The 17780-nt window shown below is 41.0% G+C and overlaps 1 protein-coding gene across 1 annotated transcript in view; it reads left to right on the top strand.

The window, feature by feature from the left end:
- Positions 1 to 17780, top strand: part of PDE11A (phosphodiesterase 11A) — a 255806-nt gene that overhangs the window by 170689 nt on the left and 67337 nt on the right. The window contains exons 11-12 of the mRNA XM_004426667.3: positions 5968 to 6077; positions 15687 to 15777. Of these exons, the coding sequence (XP_004426724.2) occupies positions 5968 to 6077; positions 15687 to 15777 (201 nt within the window). The remainder of the gene's footprint in view (positions 1 to 5967; positions 6078 to 15686; positions 15778 to 17780) is intronic.

The raw sequence follows: 17780 nt of genomic DNA, 5'->3' as shown, positions 1-17780 counted from the left end.
AGTGCCTGGAACTGAGTGAATGCTTCATAAATATTTGCTCAAGGAGTAAATGAATGAATGGACACTTTTCAGGATGTCACTATTTCATTCCAAGCTAGGACAGTTTGATGAAATATGGGTTTATTCTTAAAAAAGAATTTACACACACACGCACATAGTATTTATATTTTAATGAATAAATGTTCTTTATGGAAAATTTGGACACAAAGGAAAAATTTTTAAATCACCTGTGATCCCACTGTTGGTAACATTTGGATGTACATCCTGACAGTCTTTTTTTAGGCATATATTGGGACATTTTGTAAAGTTGCGATGTTACATACAAATCGTTGTATCTTTCTTTTCCACTGTTTATTATCACTTACGTCTCCATGCACCAGAGCTACATTTAGGCTCAAAATGTCCAGTGGCTCTGCAATATCAACCTCTTACTATTCAGGAATAACATCCTTCGTGGAACAAAGCACACACCAAGTGATTCTCTAAAGCCCTGTTATCTAACACTCTGTCATCATAGAGTACTTAAAAGCCGCACAACTGCACCTACATCCTCGCCTTAGCAGCTGAACAGCACAGTGATAAGAACACAGACTGGGGATCCGGGTTGCCTGGGTTCTAATCCCACCTCTTTTACATTCTAGCCGTGTAGTCTGTTACCTCCATAGCATACTCTATGAAATGGGAAAGATAAGAACAGTATCCCCCTCAGAGTGTCCTTGTAATGATTAAATGCGTTCATGTATTTGAAATATTTAGAACAATGCCTTGCATATATTAAGTGCTATAGAAGTATTAACTATCGTTAGTATTAGCCCAAGCCTCTTTTCTCAGATATAACAATAAGCAGTTAATAATATTTGTTAAATGAATGAAGCCTCAATCTAGTGTTAATAATATGGCTGTTGTTTTTGACACCTTTTGTATTCTACAGAGCCACAAAGCAACAGTCATTTTTCTCTGGCCATGATATTCTTCCATTCACTAGTATCATACAGGATCAGCTTTGAAATGGGGGCACATCCTTGCTGATTTAAATTTTATGTTGACTAAATGATAGGAAATTACTGGGCGGTCTAGGGGACCCTGCAAATCAATCTTACTGTTTGGGTCTTTGGAGTTCCAGTGATTATAAGCTATGGCGGCTGGGAGTAGGGTTCTCCCAACACACATTTTAGCCCAACGAAGTATTGTCATTGGAGGCCTGCTTGGAGAGTAGTCACAGGCTATTCTGGAAAGAGTGGCATGGGATCTAGGTCTATATGCCTTGACTGTCTTTTACTTGGATATGTTCACTGCTTTACATTCCTGATATGACCATGAGGGAATACAAGTGAGAAGATGGATTAACAAAAAGGTCAACAAAACCCATAATTACTGGATCAAGAGCAGAAAAGATATAATTTTATTTGAAAATAAAAGAATAAAATAGAGTCAAGCATGGGATAAATGCATTAATATATATTTCCTGCTCCCACTCTATTCTCTTTTGAAAGTATATTGTCTTCAGCAGGCAGCTGACTTTTTCTCCTCCATGTGGGTAAGTCTAGGTCAGAATGGATAGGACTAGAAGGAAGATGGATGAGGGCTGGGGAGGGGCAGATGGACACTTAGTGGCAGGTGGACACTTTTCAGGCTTGACTATTCTCAGAAACCATTTACCAGGCAGCTTTAAATCACAGTCAAGAGAGAGGTGCTGCTTCAGTAACTCAGGTGTCACAGTCGAGAGAGGTAAATATGTTTTGTGTGACTGTGTGTGTGTGCTATACTTCAGGGATTCTTTATTCTGAGGATCCAGAGGTGGGCTCCATGGTCTTTGAACACCATAAAATTATAGAATAATTTCTGGGAAGAGGGTCTATGACTTTCATCAAATTCTCAAAAGTATCCATGATACAAATAGTTTAAGAGCTACATGCTGGATTTCCAGGAAGGGATGGGAGGGGGTGGTGGTGTTGACTGCATAAAACAATATAGTGAAACATATTCCATCATATTATATAATGGGTGATAACTGATAGCTTTAAAATGATTCAGGCTTTTGACCTCAAGTCTATAAGACGGTATTTGATTTTAACTTCTAATTAAATTTCTAGTCGAATTACCTTATTTTAACATTATCTTATCCCTATTCTTACTGTTCTAATTCATCAGCTAGTTCTAATCAATAACATTTTCACAGGTAAAATCTCTCTAAATTTCAGTGCAGTTTCATTGTTGTTTACAACACTGATTTCCTCAGTATTGTGGATAATTATTTCATACTTGATAGACTTTCAGCATTTACTTAGTATTAGCAAGATCCAAACCCAACAAAACTGACTTACAGTTTCAAGATGACCGAGATGACAGATAAAGACCTTTTACCCTTCTTTCAAAAATCACTCCAAAATAACAAGGAGTACAAGAAATGGACACAAATTTTGCCTTTCGTGGAACCATAATATATGAAGGCAGAAGATGGAGGGAGCCTGGTTCATAGTTTAGCAGAGAAAAGGAAGGTCCAACCCAAGTACCAAGGAAGGGGTACACATGAGAAACAATATCCGCCAGAAGCTATCAAGGCTCAGGAACTGAAGGATCATATACCACAGTATTAGGGTGAGAGTTGGGTGAGGTGGGGTGAGGAGTGATGCCAACACTGAGTCCCCAAGTCCCCCTTCCTTCCCCATGTAGTCAGAAGGCTACTCTCCCCGTTACCTATTCAGGAAACCAGAATATTTTCTAGAGAAACTGAACCCCAGACTTGGAGACACCAGCAAAAGAAAGGTTAGGGTGAGGTGCACGCTGAAAATAAAAGAATTAAGTGAATGTCTACATCCTCAAAGGTGAGAAGCTACAGTTCTCTTTCTCAGAATGCCAACACCCATGCTTATGCCATTTCCAAGCAAGAGATTGGAAAGTCCAGAGAAAATGAGTTTAGATGCTGACATTTGGGAATCTCCAGCTGGCCATCTGCTCAGCCTGTGGTAGGGCCCAGCGATCTACAGACACCACCCCCATGCACTGGTGTGCGGTGAACGTTGTAATGCTTTACTCTGAAATATGAGTACACTACCCAGGGTACCAGGCATTGGAGGAAACCACCAAACTCAGAGAAAAGGCGTTCAGGGGAAACAGGCAATCGGGCAGCAGAAGAGAACTTCAGCAGAATTATAATATCTTCAAAAAGATAAGAGACGATAATGCATCCGTGAGAGAAGAATAGCGTGCTATAGAAAAAGAGCAGCAGACAAGAAAATGCTTAAATTAAAAATATTATTACTCCTGAGAAGTAAGAGGGGAAAAGTCAATATGGGCAATGGGAAAGAAGAGGTAAGGAAATCAATAGAGGAAGTCCACTGTCCCACCAATTGGAGTTCCATGCAAGTAGGACAGAGAAAAGAGTGAAGAGGAAATTATTAAAAAAAAAAAAATTACAAAACGTTGTACTGAAGAAAATGAGCCTCCAGACTGAAAAGACTTACCAAGCAAAATGATGGGAAAAAAAGTCCCAAACCAAAGCATATCTCTGTGAAATTGCCAAACCCCAGGGATAGAGAGAGGATTCTAAAAGAGAGAACATCAAGTAACATTCAAAGTATTAGGAATATGAATGGTACATACTCCTCAAAATCAACTTCGGGAGCTAGAAAGCAAACAATAGAGCCGTCTTTCAAAACTTTGAGTGAGAATGTTCCAACCTAGAACTGTCAGGGAAGCTAACAATTGAGTAGGAGAATAGATTAAAGACATTCTCAGCCACACAAAGCCTCAGAAAAAAATTTAAGTGCTACAGCGTTAAAAAATTAACACCCTTTCTCATGAAGCCACTGGCAGATGTACTCCCAAAAATGAGGGGGCAAATGAGGAAAGGAAGGGGTGTGAGATGCAGGAGACAGGAAATCAACCCCAGGAGAGGAAAGCTGGCAGCAGACAGAGAGTCCAGACCGAAGAGCAGGACCAGGCTACGACCGAGTCCCCAGGACAGGAAGGGCTCTAATAAACGATCCTTTGGCGAGTTGTGTAGGATGTGAGAAGACTTAGATATTCAAAGAAATCTTAACTCCAGGAAATGAAAACATTTACATAAGAAAGAAAACAATCATTGAATACTAGTTGGCTCCGCAGTGAATAATATATTTATAGAGTAATAATCAGGAAATCACTGTATATGGACTGCATTGCGCAGGTGAGGGCAGAGAAGAAAGAGTGGCAGTGAAGAGAAATTCTCACCTGCCCCAAGATATCAGTGGTTAAGGGCAAACTCTGGTGGGAATATGCTGGGAATTTGCCCACCTCTAGCTTGCTTACTTACTTACTAGCTATGAGAACTTGGGCACATTAGTTAGCTTCTCTGTGCCTCAGTTTTCTCATCTATAGCTGGGGATAATAACAGTGCCTACCTCACAGGGCTGTTATGAGAGTTAAATAAGTTAAACAGTTGTAAAGCTCTTAGGACAGTGTCCAGCACATAGGAAGGACTATAGAAGTACTTGATGAATAACCAAGCGCTAAGAATATGTGGATACTACATAGAAATATGGTGGAAAATACCTACCAAAGTACGTAAAGAAGAAAATGGAAAGTGGTTGCCTTCAGGAATCAGGAAAGAAGAATGAGGGACTACAGTTTTTTGATTCTAAGTCTTTTACTACAATTTGAATTTTTTAAAACTACTGCAGATAATACTTTAATTTTAATAAATAAAATTAACTTAAAACCAACAGCCAGCTCCAGATTTTAAAATGAAGGGGCGGGTACACACAGCTTTGACATGGGTTATTCATCCCCCCTCCCCAGACTATTTATTAAATTCCCATTGCTATGCAAAAGAAATTATGTGTATTGCTAAATGTAGCAGTAGACCCAAGTTATTTTTAAAAATAAAATGGTCAACACAGAAACTTATTATTCAGTTATTTCTGCAATAAAAACATAATTAATTAAAAAATCAAGTTTTCATTGTTTAAGAAAAGTGTTTTACAGATACTAGCTAGTGATCCTAGATCTGGGGGAAAAAACACATATGGAAAGGGAAGCAATTTGAACCCTACCTTTCCCCTCCTCCTGCCCTCCGATAAAGACTGTAATAAGTAAGGAAATGGGAAACTTATTTAGGGCAGAGACATACAGGCCTTGGATCAATAAAATGCATAGCCCCGCTTCCTAGAGGCTCGCTTCCTTTTCTAAACTGATGAAGGGAGAGCAGGAACCAAAGAACCATTGCTGATCCTGGTTACGTAATTAATCACGCTGGTCCCCAAAGAAATCACCCTGCACCTATGCATTTCACAAACGAGCTACCAGAGGATAATAAAAAAGAATTCCATGTAGTGGATACTCCACCTGATCCTCAATCTAGCTTGCCTAATCCTCTACCAAATTCTAGTTTTCAAGACATGCACCGCCTTATTATCTGTACAAATTTAATCTGTCCACCAAGCTAATATGAATTAAGGTATTTATAACATAACTTCTAGAATATCATCATGTAACAATTTGAGCACTTCTAAGTTGCTTCTTTCAGCATTAAAAAAAAGGTTTTTCCTTTGCCTGCTTTCGTTTGAGTGGCATCTGGTGGATGTAGCGTTCAGTTCTAAATTCACAGCTCCCTTTTCTCCTCCAACCACTAAGCACGATGCTCATCATTGAAATGTAGAATCACAAAACACATTTTGCTCTGGGCTTTTGCCAAACTGTCACTGTATCCGAATAGTGCAGCCTCTTCTCTAAAAGGGGAACAAAATAGTCTGAACTTTGTCCTGGTGTGCCAGCGTGGGCCACTGTGACAGAGAGCTAATTCATCACCGTGGGGACCTTAGGCTGTGCAACTGACCACCCCACTCACTGTCATCTGAGGGGGTGGTAGTTAATCATCTCCTTAAATGATGTGGGTATGAAAACAGAGCTGATTGTTACTCAGTAGACGAAACTGATCCCTCCTCCTTGCCCAGAGTAGTGACTGTTGCCATTTTCCCTTCTTCCCAGACCGCAGGGTTTCAAGAGATCCTGACGGAGGTGGAAATTTTAGCCGTGATTGTGGGATGCCTGTGTCATGACCTCGACCACAGGGGAACCAACAATGCCTTCCAAGCTAAGTAAGTGTTCTAATTGTTGTTATTTTAATGCATTTGCCTTTCTGTTCAGAGCCAAAGGTGACGAGTGCTAAAGAGTAAAGCATTAATTTCTGGCATCCGAGGCCAAGGCCACACAGGCTTGGGCGTGCGTGTCATGGGGCCCATCCATCTTTATAATTCCCTATTCTTCTTTTAATTGCAAATTTGCCCTTCATGTCATGCTTGTTGATTTGGTCTGTCTCTGTTGACCTCAGTCAGATAACAAAGCTCAGATTTTAAAGGGCCTGTTTTTTTTCCTTCCAGAATATTTGCCTTCATGGCCTTAGAAGCTTCTTGGACTTGCTACTCTCAAAATCTGGGTTTGAAAGTATTGAAATAAAAGTGGTCTTAGGAAATTTTATGCAGCAAAATATCTCTTCCTTCCCCAGTAGAATCTCTTCCAGCTTCTTTTGAGGTTGGATATTGTATAAACTGCAGTGAAGTAAAGCAACACATGAGGACTACGGTCTCAGCCCCTCCCATGCCTCCTCCCATAGCAAGGTGGGAAATGAACATAGGAGTCACATCCGTAATGTGCACCGTCAGAATAATCTGTCCCTAAGCAAGTTGGACTGTTTAAGATAGCCATTGCTTGGTGGCTCACACTGTGGCCAAGGCCATAGAATTTATGGGTGCTGGAAAGAAGACCAAAACCCAGATCTCCTGGCTCTTATATTGAGGGTCCAGTTTTAATGTTCTTTTTACTACCTGTCTGCAAACAAAATGATATGTGAGTTCAGAGGCTGGAGAAAATGTTTGGGGATGGAGAAGTTAAGGAAGGCTTCGACGAAGAGATAAGATTAACTTTCAGATGACCAATTTCAAAGCCCTTATTCTACCTCCATAGTCTCAAACATCAACAGCGCCCTGTGGGTCAACAGCTCATCAATCTTTGTTCCCAAAATACCTACCTATCTATTGAGGCCTTGGAGTCCTGGCCCCTTGCATTTGCTCCTGATCTAGCAAATGAACTTTGGTTTTGTGCCCTGCTCTATCCTGGTGGATCCTACAGCGCATCAACTCAACCCTCTCTTCTCAATATCCTACAGTTTCTTGACCCTCTTAACTTTCTGTGACATCCACCCTGCAAAAACTCAGCCCCAGTTCAATCTAACAATTCAATTTCTTGCTACTCTGTCTAGACTTTTAAAGGCATTGGGAGAAAATGTCACAGTTATGAGGTTTGAGACAAACCAAATATATATTCTCCCAACTCAGCTGGATGCTCAATACTCCCCACCAATCTTTCTGTCCCTAGCCAGTTCCATCCCCCATTTTATATATACCAAATGTCCTCCCTTCCTAACCCTCCCCCTCTCTGCCATCTCCCCCATACCACTCAGCAGATCACCTTGCCTCCTCCTTCATGGAGAAAATTGAGGCCATCAATCGAGAACTCCCTCAATTTCCGCCCCTGCCATGTACAAACTTATCTGTCTGGCCCCATCCTTTCCTCCTTCCCTCCTGTCTCGGTGAAAGGGCTGTTCTTCCTCTTGTCTGAGGCTAATCCCTCCACCTCAGTTTTGGATCCCTTCCTTGCTCCCTCCTCTGGGAACTTGCTCCATCAATCTTCCTCTCTCTGACCTGTATCTTCCTTCCCCTTTCTACTAGCTCTCAGCATCCTATTAATATGAGCAATTCTCCCCCATCTTGAAAAAGTTCATCTCAATCCCCACTCCTCCCTCTAGCTTCTGTTCTATTTCTCTTCTTTCCTTTCCAGTCAATCTTCTTGGTAAGGTGTCTGTTCATTGCCTTCCCTTCCTCAACCCCTGCCCTCCCATGTGGCTTCCAGTTCTGCCTCACCAGGGGAACTGCCCTCAGTAATGCCACAACTACCCCCCTTTCCAGAGCTGTTGGATTTTGTTTTTGTCCTTCTTTCTTGCCCCTTCTTGCCATGAGACACATTCTGCCACTCCCTCCTTCCTAGAGCTCTCTCTCTTCCTTTATCTCCCAGACAGAGGGTTTTCAACTGCCTTTCCAGCCTTTCTTCTCAGTTTGCTTCGAGGCCTCTCTCCACCTGCCCCAGCCTTCACTGGTGATGTTCTCTCCTGCTCCCCTCCTGCTCTGCATGGCCCTTCATGCAGGGCCTCCACCCATCTGCTGGTCAGCCCCAAACCCACATCTCTGAACCATAATTCTTTGCTCATCTCCCAACACTTATTTCAGCTGCTTGAGGAGCACTTCCTGTTTGAAGTCCCACAGCCATCCCAATTTCAGTCTTTCCCTTTACACCTGTTCCTTTTTCTCTTATTCTCTATCCTAGTGAATGGCACCATCAGAAATCCACAAGTCACCCAGATTCCCTCCTTAGCACCCCCGAGTCAACATCTCTGCATGCTTACAGTAACTACTGCTTTTTTGCATCTCTCTTGGATTGCTACAACAAACAGCCCAACTCTCCTCCTCCAGTCTCTCCCTCTTGGCACTCCAGAATAATCTTTGTAATTCATAGAGCTGATCAGGTCACTCCCCTGCTTAAAAGCCCTTCACCCACCTCCTGTGACTTTCAGGATAATGTTCCAATTCCTTCGTTTAGCCCCTTAAGGCGCTTTTCAAACAGGGTCCTGCCCATTTTCCTGGCCCAGCACCCACTCCTACCAATGTCCACCCCCACCCATGCATCTGTGTTCCAGACACAAGGGGCCACTTGAAGTGCTCAATGGGCTCCAGCTAGTTTGCTTCGCTCTTGCTCCCCGGTATGCTGTTTCCCCTGCCTGGAATGTCCTTCTTCTCTTTCTTACCCCAAAACACCTCTGAAATCACCACCCACAGGGTTCTATCCCTCATGTGCCTTCCCCTTGTCAATTTTCTGTGCCCACACAATGCCCTGGCTATGCTTTTTCATAAGTGTGCATCTCACTCCATTTTAATTGCTGACTTAACAGGTATGTCTCTCCTTCCTCTTGAGTACCCGTGATGTGTGGCAGGTACCGGGAGCATAGTAAACACACAATGGATGTTTGCTGAGTGAATGAATGAATGGTGAATGCATGAATGGGTGAGATTTTATTTTAACTATTTTAATATAGCTTTTCAATAATTTCTTGATTTCTTAAACAAGTGTAACCTTTTGTAGATTATTATAAAACATAGTTTTTATACACATATGTTTGATGTTGTACTAAAAACACAATAGTGTCCCTGGGGCCTACTGAAGTGTAAACTGCGTAGACTTTCATTATAAGGTCTCACAATTCCTTATTTTTGAGTTCCTGTGTCTGCATTTCATTATTTTTTTAGAATGCCTCTCTCTCTCTCAGGCCAATGGCATCATTGTCAGTGTTTCTTCCTCTAGCACCCTCTCTCCAGTGCCCTACCATTCTGCCACTTATGCATAAAGAAGAGACAAATGTGTTAAAATTGTGTGTATAACACAAGAGCGACCAGCTCGTGGGTTCTTTTAAGAGTCAAGTGCACATTACTTGCACTCAGATACCAACGGCCCCCTCCCCGGAGAGATCCTGTGTATCATATTGAGAGAGGCAGCCCTTCTTGCTAGTTGACCTCTCAGCTCTTTGGACCAGGAATACACACCTAATCAAAACCCAGCTAATCATATTTTATCTCCCAGGAATTGGGAGTTGGATTACCATGATTTTGACTGAGTTAGCTGTTGATTCCATACTGCAGATCCACATAGGCTTGGGAGCTGAGGCTGCCATTTGGGGAAAGCTATGATGACCACATCTTAAGTGGATGAGAGAAACAAGAAAGTGAATCCACAGAGAGGAGAAGAAAGTAGACATTCAGAGAGAAGCAGAAAGAAGAGATTGTACAACCCTAGAGAAAGACAGAGAAAAAGCACACCTGCTTTCCACGTCTCTACTCCTGTTTCCAGGTTACCCAGCCATACCTGTGATAACTGGGCTCCCTCAGAGTTTCTGGTATCATTTAGTCAACCGTTTTTTTGGTGAAGGTGGTTCTAATTCGTTTCTGTTCTTTACCACTGGCAGTCCCTGAGACAATGAGAAGAACTACCATGTATTTGTTGTTTACTATCTCAAGCACTCACCAACATCCCTGTAGGGTAGGTATTTTTGTCTCCATCTTACAGGAGGAACTGAGCCTCAGGAAAGAAAGTAACTTGCCCAAATTCATACATCCAGAATGTGGCAGAGTGGTGTTTGGACCAAGCTATCTGATTCCAAAAGCCGTTCTTTAACCACTGCATCAGACTCTCTTTCAAGACTTTGTGATGTTTATTTTGGGCCTTTGAACTTACAGTTTATTGGCTGACTTGCTATATATGTGAGCTCATGGAAAACTAATTGACATCCAGAAAATCAAGATGTGGAGCCATAAAAATCATAGAACTGAACTAGACCTTGGTAGTCATATTTTTCAACAGCTTAATTTTACAAAAATGGAAACTGAGGTCCCCAAATCTCAAATGACTTGTATAAGATTGAACATCTTTCACATGTATGAGATGGGCATTAAGTCGCTGATACTAGTAGTCAGTTTTGTTTTTTTTTTGCATCCTTATACTACATGATCAAATCTACCTATTCCAAGATGATCTGACATATTTCCTCAAGACAATGGATCTTGTACACAGTTTGCCACCTCATGAGATGTCCATCAGCCCCACCCTTACCTAATAAAGTTGCTTTTGAACTTAGAACACCAAGTGCCACCACTATCCAACCTCAGTTAAAATTTCGTTTGACAATGAATGCTGAAAGAGACCTTTTTACATCATGGTGAAGGAACTACCTTTTTATTGATTAGAATATGATTTATTCATCAAGTGTGCCATTGTTTAGAAAATCCCTAAGAATAAATCTATATCCTTATTTCCTTTTTTATTCCCCAATAACTGAGTGCTTTCTGTGTGCAAGGCTCTACGCTAGGCATTGTGGGAGAAATAAAGAAGTATAACAAACAGTCCTTTCCCTTAAAGTATTCACAGTCTAATTCCAACCTTTCAAGTGATTTGGAAATGGGATTTAAATGCACCGATTATTATGTGGCAAAGCATATGCTACCTTTTTTTCATATATAAAGCTATAAAGAAACAGGAGACATTTAGCAAGGGACAAATTACTATATAAAATGCAAAATGCCTCTACAATAAAAAGTTGTGACTTTAGTTACAGCACAATATGATTTATTCTCTTAGCCTTTCTGATAAGTGAACCTTTGCATTTTCATATTTTATTCTTAATTTTTAAGTATTGGAGTGCGTGCAATGAATGATCAATAGGTAGAGAGGGCAGCACTACCATGGTGCTTTGAAACTGCTCTGATAACACCTCTCTCCTGTTTTCTCCAGGGACAGCGCTCCCCACTCATCCCCTCTCTATTACAGCTGCCCCTGATGATTAAATATCAGTCCCCAGCAGCTTTGTAGTATATTCTCCTAGGAGACTTCTTCTATTCATTTCTAGCATAATCTCTTATACTCATTTCTTGGGAATGAAAACCCATCTTGTCGCTTTCGGCCAGGTCCCAGAAGTGAAATACTGGAGCACATTAATCTGCCATGACAGCCTAATCCCATTCCTTTCCACCTCCCAACAATTCTCAATTTCCTAATTACCTTTCATAGTTTTCCTTTTTAAAGTTTCCTCCAAGCCATGGCTGCGTACTTCCATTAAGTCTCTTTTTCAAAGAATATGATTATCTTGGGAAGTTATGAAGGTACGGTTCCTTTTGCACACTTAATTTTGGTGCCTGTGCAAAGTGCTGAATGCCTATAGGGACAGAATTTTCACTTTTTTTCTTTTTAATAAGTTTCTCCTGGGTGTGCTGCCTGTCCAAAAATGAAAAACTTCAGTCTGTTGGGATGATTTAATCAATAATGAGCATTGTGAATAACGACATGTATAAATATTCCTGTGCTTGAGGAATGTGGATACTCTTTCTCTCTCCTTCTCTTCTCCTCTCTCCACACACCCTATAAACACACACACCCCCATATATATATATATATATCATATTTTCACAATTACAGTATGTGTGCCCCAAAGCTACTTATATGATGGATTTATTTACCACAATTAAAATGAGGTGCGGGGTTAAAGTCAAATTTTTCCATATGTTATTGATTTGGGTGGTTTTTTTCATATTTTACATGAAGTAAAGTATACCTTTGGAAGTATACCTTTACACAAAGTATATTACATGAAAGGCATGGCCTCTATTAAAAAATGGTTTTATGATCAAGTAAGATTGGTTACTGCTGCATATTATATTCCCCTACTGCAGAATCACAATCCATATTTTCACATATTCATGTTGCTGGGAAATCCTACAGTAAAGAAACAGTTTAACTTTTTAAACCCAGCATTTCCCAAATGTGTCTGACCGTGGAACCCTTTTTATTTCTGCCCATAATGCCATTTAACATTCCAGAGAACAAGTATTCTGTAGAATGCTTTTCGATAAAGTTTATCCTAACAGATACATTTTATTTTTTGCCACTTATGTCAAGTTTTATGACTGTGGGCTTCCCTCTCGCGGTCCTAGGAGTTTCACAGCGTGTGTGTGTGTAATAGCAGGTAGAGGCAGCATGCTCGGTGAGCCTTGGCCTGAGAGAGAAGGCACCAACAGGTTTTGCAGTCTTAAAGAATCTGACAGAGACCAAATCTAACAGTGTAAGTCCAGGATCCATATGGAAATAGAAGCATTCTTGCTTAGATGATTTTACTCTAGAAAACTCAAAGTAGAGTTAGTACCATGCTCCATTCTATGAATGCTGAGATGGCAGCTTGCTTGCAGAAAGGTGAGCATTGTTAGTGCAAGTCTGGTCAGAGACCATCTCTACACAATTATAGGGGACTGTGAGCTTCCTGGGGGTGAGTGCCATGTCTTATTTATCTTTGTATTCCACATGCCTGCAGCCTGGCATCCTGATAGTCATCAATACTTGCTGGGTGAAGGAATGAGAGACGACTGGATGAATGAATCACAATGTCTTCCTGCACTTTCAGTGCGTTGGTCTAGTTCATTTATAAAATCTACATATTTTTGTGATTAACTCAGTATCGTGTGAGGGTGGGGAGAATGTAAGATGGAATTATAAAAGGGGACAAAGAGGGAATCTGATGAGGAAAATGCTCAAACCATGGACAGTGAGATGGCTGCCTTTGCACAGACACCCTGAAAGTCCCTCTGATGAAACGCAGCAGTTCAGAAGCTGTATGGACCCAGGGGAGAAGGAGAGACGCAGCACAGGAGGCACCAGTGTGTTTCTCACAAGCCGTCCCCTGCTTAAAGGAGGAAACATCCTACTCATCCTCAAAAAAGAAAATATAAAGTGGTTTGTGATCATCTAGCTGATTTAACTTTTATGGAGTCCGCTAAACCAATGTTATAAAAGAAGAGATCATATTTTGCACCTTGACCCTACCTTACATCAGTGACTCTGTTATCAGGATTCACACCAATAAGTGAGGTGCAACTTAGCATGGCTGGTTAATAGAAATGAATCGCAGGAATCTGAGCCTGCGGTTGGCAGTAATACTATTCAGCAGAATTCTGAATTAAATTTTGAAATCTTCTTTCATTGATGACAACCAGCTTGGCAAAAATGGAGAATCGAGTATCAGAAACGTGTAAGTTATAATTATTATTCTCATTATGTAATAAGAAGAAGCTTAAAAGCTTGGATTCTAATCTGGAACTGGCACTTACTAGCTGTGTGACCTTGGAAAAGTCGAATAACTTCTCTGAGCCTTGATTTCTTCATCTGTAAAATGAGAAAATAATACCTACTTCATGGTTGTTGTCAGGACTAGATGAAATAATGTATTAAGTTCTTAATATGTTGCCTAGTCCATGATAGGTACTTACTCATGATAGCTATTATTATTATTAACATTATTATAAAATGTTAACACATATTACTGTCAGCCTTATAGTTTGAACTATAATCTCTAGACATAACACTACAAGCTTATTAGCCAAGCAGCTGGTATTTTTTTAGCACCTACTCCATGCCAGGCATTCAGATGTGACACGCACATAAAACATGCTAGAATTTCAAAAGCTAAAACAAAGACTTACAGTATACATTTTGAAAAATGTATTTTCATAAAAATGAATTTTATGTTAGAAAAATAGTAACTAACATTAAATATTAATTAGTCACTGATTACTAAGATTAGCCTAACAAATTTTCACTTATTAAACGATATAGATTAAGGCAAGATTTAAAGAAATAACACATACCTGATTAAAATCTAGTACCCTCCTTACTAACCTCATTCATAATAATCCCTACTGACCCTAACCCTGCTGTTTCTCCCAACATGTGGTCAGCTCTGAGTCTTTCTAAGGATTACAGACGCCCCGGGCCCCCAAACTGGCTGCAATCTTGGGCTGCCTCACACTGGCGGTGGAGGGCAGCTTATGACGGAAATCCTTCATGCTGCACTAGGATGCGGTTTTTGCTCCTTTCATTAGTAGGGCAGACTGTAAGCTGTCAATCTCCAGCACTTCCAAGTTGAGGCCAAATTGCCCTTTCAATGTCCAAACTCCCTGCAATGAGCAAGAAAGGACACAAGGACCTGGATGGGTCCTCAGCCGGAGTCCCATGACTGCCCTTTAAACTGTAGGAGTCTCTGGATCTCTCTTGACTCTTAAGGTGCTCTAAATCCTAATCCAAAAGAATTGGAAATGAACACACTGGAACATTTTAAATGACCACTTTGCCAAACTGACATTGTTGAGGAATGGGTTGTTCTACATAAGCCAAATTTATAGATAACTCAAAATAATCCTTTCAAGTATCAATTAACATTTTATTTATTTAAAATGGAAATGTACATATGTGTTTTAATTATTGATTAATAATTAATATAGACTATAGTCTACTATATGCCAGGCACCGTGATAGGCACTTTCAAATATTTTATTATAGTCTCATAAATAATGAGGGAGGTAAATAGCATTATCATAATTTTAGAGATGAAGAAACTGAGTCTTAAAGCACACAAGTAACTGTCCAAAGCCATTACTAAGAGCTGAGGTCTGATTCCAAATCCAGGGAACTTTCTAGAGTTCTACACTGAGATATGTGGGCTGGGAAACCACAGTAGAAGCTTGTCAACCTTGCATGTAAAGTAGATTAAATGGGTTCTGGATGATATTCACAAATTCTTTTCCGGCAAAGAATCAAATACATTTGGTATATGACAGTTGTTCTGGACACTCAGAAGCTGTGTCAGGTTTAGTTCATGAAGCCTACCCTGATGCTCAGAGCCAGAAATCATGTCTTTTGTTCTCAGATCATCCAAAGCACTTTGATTGGACCTGAAACACTTTCTATGGTAATTGTTTTGTGTGTTATGTGCCTTATTTTCCCTTATGATCACATGTCATCTCCCTTACTAGTCTGTAAATTTCTCAGAGGCATGGACTGTGTCTTATTCATCGTTGAGTCACCCACAGCATCTAGTCTAACACATAGAAGGTTCCCAAAAGGTTTACTTCAGAGATGAATGAACTACACAAGCAGTTCCCTGTGAATGTATCTGCTCAGGGTCCTTTGCAAAAGCAGGAAAAGCAGTTTGATCCAAAGAGCTTGTGTAGGGGAATCATTGACAGGTGAAGGGCCTTGTCACTCAGCCTTCTGTCCTCTTTCAGGAGCGGCTCTGCCCTGGCCCAACTCTATGGGACATCTGCTACCTTAGAGCATCACCATTTTAACCATGCCGTGATGATCCTTCAAAGTGAGGTACTGACCTAACGTTCCGCTTCTCCCCTTGACAGAAAACCAATGAAACGATGTTTCCTACCTCTCTTTCTTTGTAGTGCCACAGGTAGATACAGAGAAGTGGAACAAGTGTTTTTAAGCCAAACTGTTAAACCTTTTCTTCATGGATTTTTTTTTAATTCTTTCAGATGCCTGACCAAGGACCTTGTTCAAATTCTTCCTGAGTTGATTAATTTGGGTTTCATTACTGGTTAGGAAGCTTTTCAGATTCACTTAGCAGAGGAGACTGCCTACAGCTTGTCACCAGAGCATGGTCTTACCTTTCTTAAGGGGTACAGAAGCCCACTAACAGAGTGACTCGATCCAAGGAGTGACTGGCCCAACATTCTCATTTTGTAAAACCCAAAGCCACTTTAAAAGACGGTAGAAGCAGAAACAAGGTGAGAAAGTTACACTTTATTAGCACAATTTAGAAACCTATGAAAGATAAAAGAACTTAAAATTGCTGGTGGGACCAGCTTGAAAGTGAGAACTTCAGCTAAACTGGAGACCCAGGGTGAAAGCCATATGCCTTATTTTGCTTCATGTGGCAATGCAGGAGTTGGAAGTAGTTGGACTTTTATACTTTTAGCTCTCCACGGAGAAAAAGAAAAACCGCTGGCTGACTCTAGCTGAGGCGTCTGAGTTTAAAATTGCCAGGAAAGGATCTGTTTAATTTTCTGCAGGCGTACAGACATTTTTTTTTGAGGCCAGGAAGGGATCATCTGTTCCCCATTATTTGTCAGTTCTCTAGCTGTGCCATTAATTATTATTATTATCATCATTAAGGCCCTGCTACGCTGGAATAGCATCATTAAATATGGAGGTTTTTTTCCTCCAGCCTATCTTGAGAGAGCATGTCTTTTGCAAAATCATGAAAGCCTTCTTCGACCCCATAAAGGAGAGTCAGCACTCCGGAACCCGAATGAGGCCGGGGAAGGGCAAACCCGCTGGGGGAGACGTATTTTCAGCTGGGAATGAAACATCAAGGGTTAGGCTCTCAGTAACTCTGACAGAAACCAGCATCCCAGCACCAGGGGCTCTGGAATTTTCCTATGAAAGCCATGTTTTAGCTGAGTGCTACGGAAGAGGGAAGTAGGACAGGAGGAATTTGGGTTCAGACTATCTTTTCTGTACTGGTAGTATGATGGGTTTACACCTCTGACCCCAGAAACTCCCACCTTTGTAATAACAGGGATTATAAACACAATGTCATGGTTTTCTTGGAAGACCATTTATTTGATTCCTCAGGGAAACAAACCCCACTAACTCAGAATTTGTCCTCAGATAAAACACATCGGCTGCTCTCCTCCCCGGAGTTCTCTATGAAGAACGCAGAGTAATAATAACAGAACTGTGCACTGAGTAACTGGTGTGTGCAGGCCCTGCCCTGGTGCCTCCCCCACATCCTCTCCTGTCCTGCCCATCAGAAAGGCAAAAATGCAGATGTCATGATCACCCCACTTTCCAAATGATGCAGAGGCACAGAGACGCTAGATGGCCTGAGGAAAGTTGCTCCAGACCTCTCTCCCTGCACATTTGGTTTTCTTTCCATCAATACCACTCCTCCCTGAACAACGCTGAAGAAGTATTTCAGGGACCAGACCCTCGAGGCACTGTAGAAGGCCAATTTGCATATAAATAATACACTGATTGCAAATTAACTCTTTATTCTCTCACAGAATAATCAAGAATTTGAAATTCAGACTGGCTTTCTCTTGGACTTCACATTACTTTTTACTGTAACTTTTTCCTAACGTCTGTAATTTCTTTCACTGGGAAATGCACAATTGTGGCTGGATCCAGGTGACTACTTTTCCATAGCTTCCAACCACTTTTTCCCAGACCCCAGTTCACCAGCCTGTGATTGATCCATGGGGCAAGGCTCAGGCAGAGAAACCTGGGCAGAATTATGGTATGGCATTCCTTTAGTTATTTGTCTTCTTCCTAATGGCTGAATTAAGGGTCTGGAAGAGTTCATTTGA

The sequence above is a fragment of the Ceratotherium simum genome, chromosome 9, assembly GCF_057802395.1.
Source record: "Ceratotherium simum simum isolate JZ-2026a chromosome 9, ASM5780239v1, whole genome shotgun sequence".
Taxonomy (NCBI): Eukaryota; Metazoa; Chordata; class Mammalia; order Perissodactyla; family Rhinocerotidae; genus Ceratotherium; species Ceratotherium simum.
The sequence above is the reverse complement of the archived record's forward strand: the minus strand, read 5'-3'. Positions and strand labels throughout refer to the sequence as shown.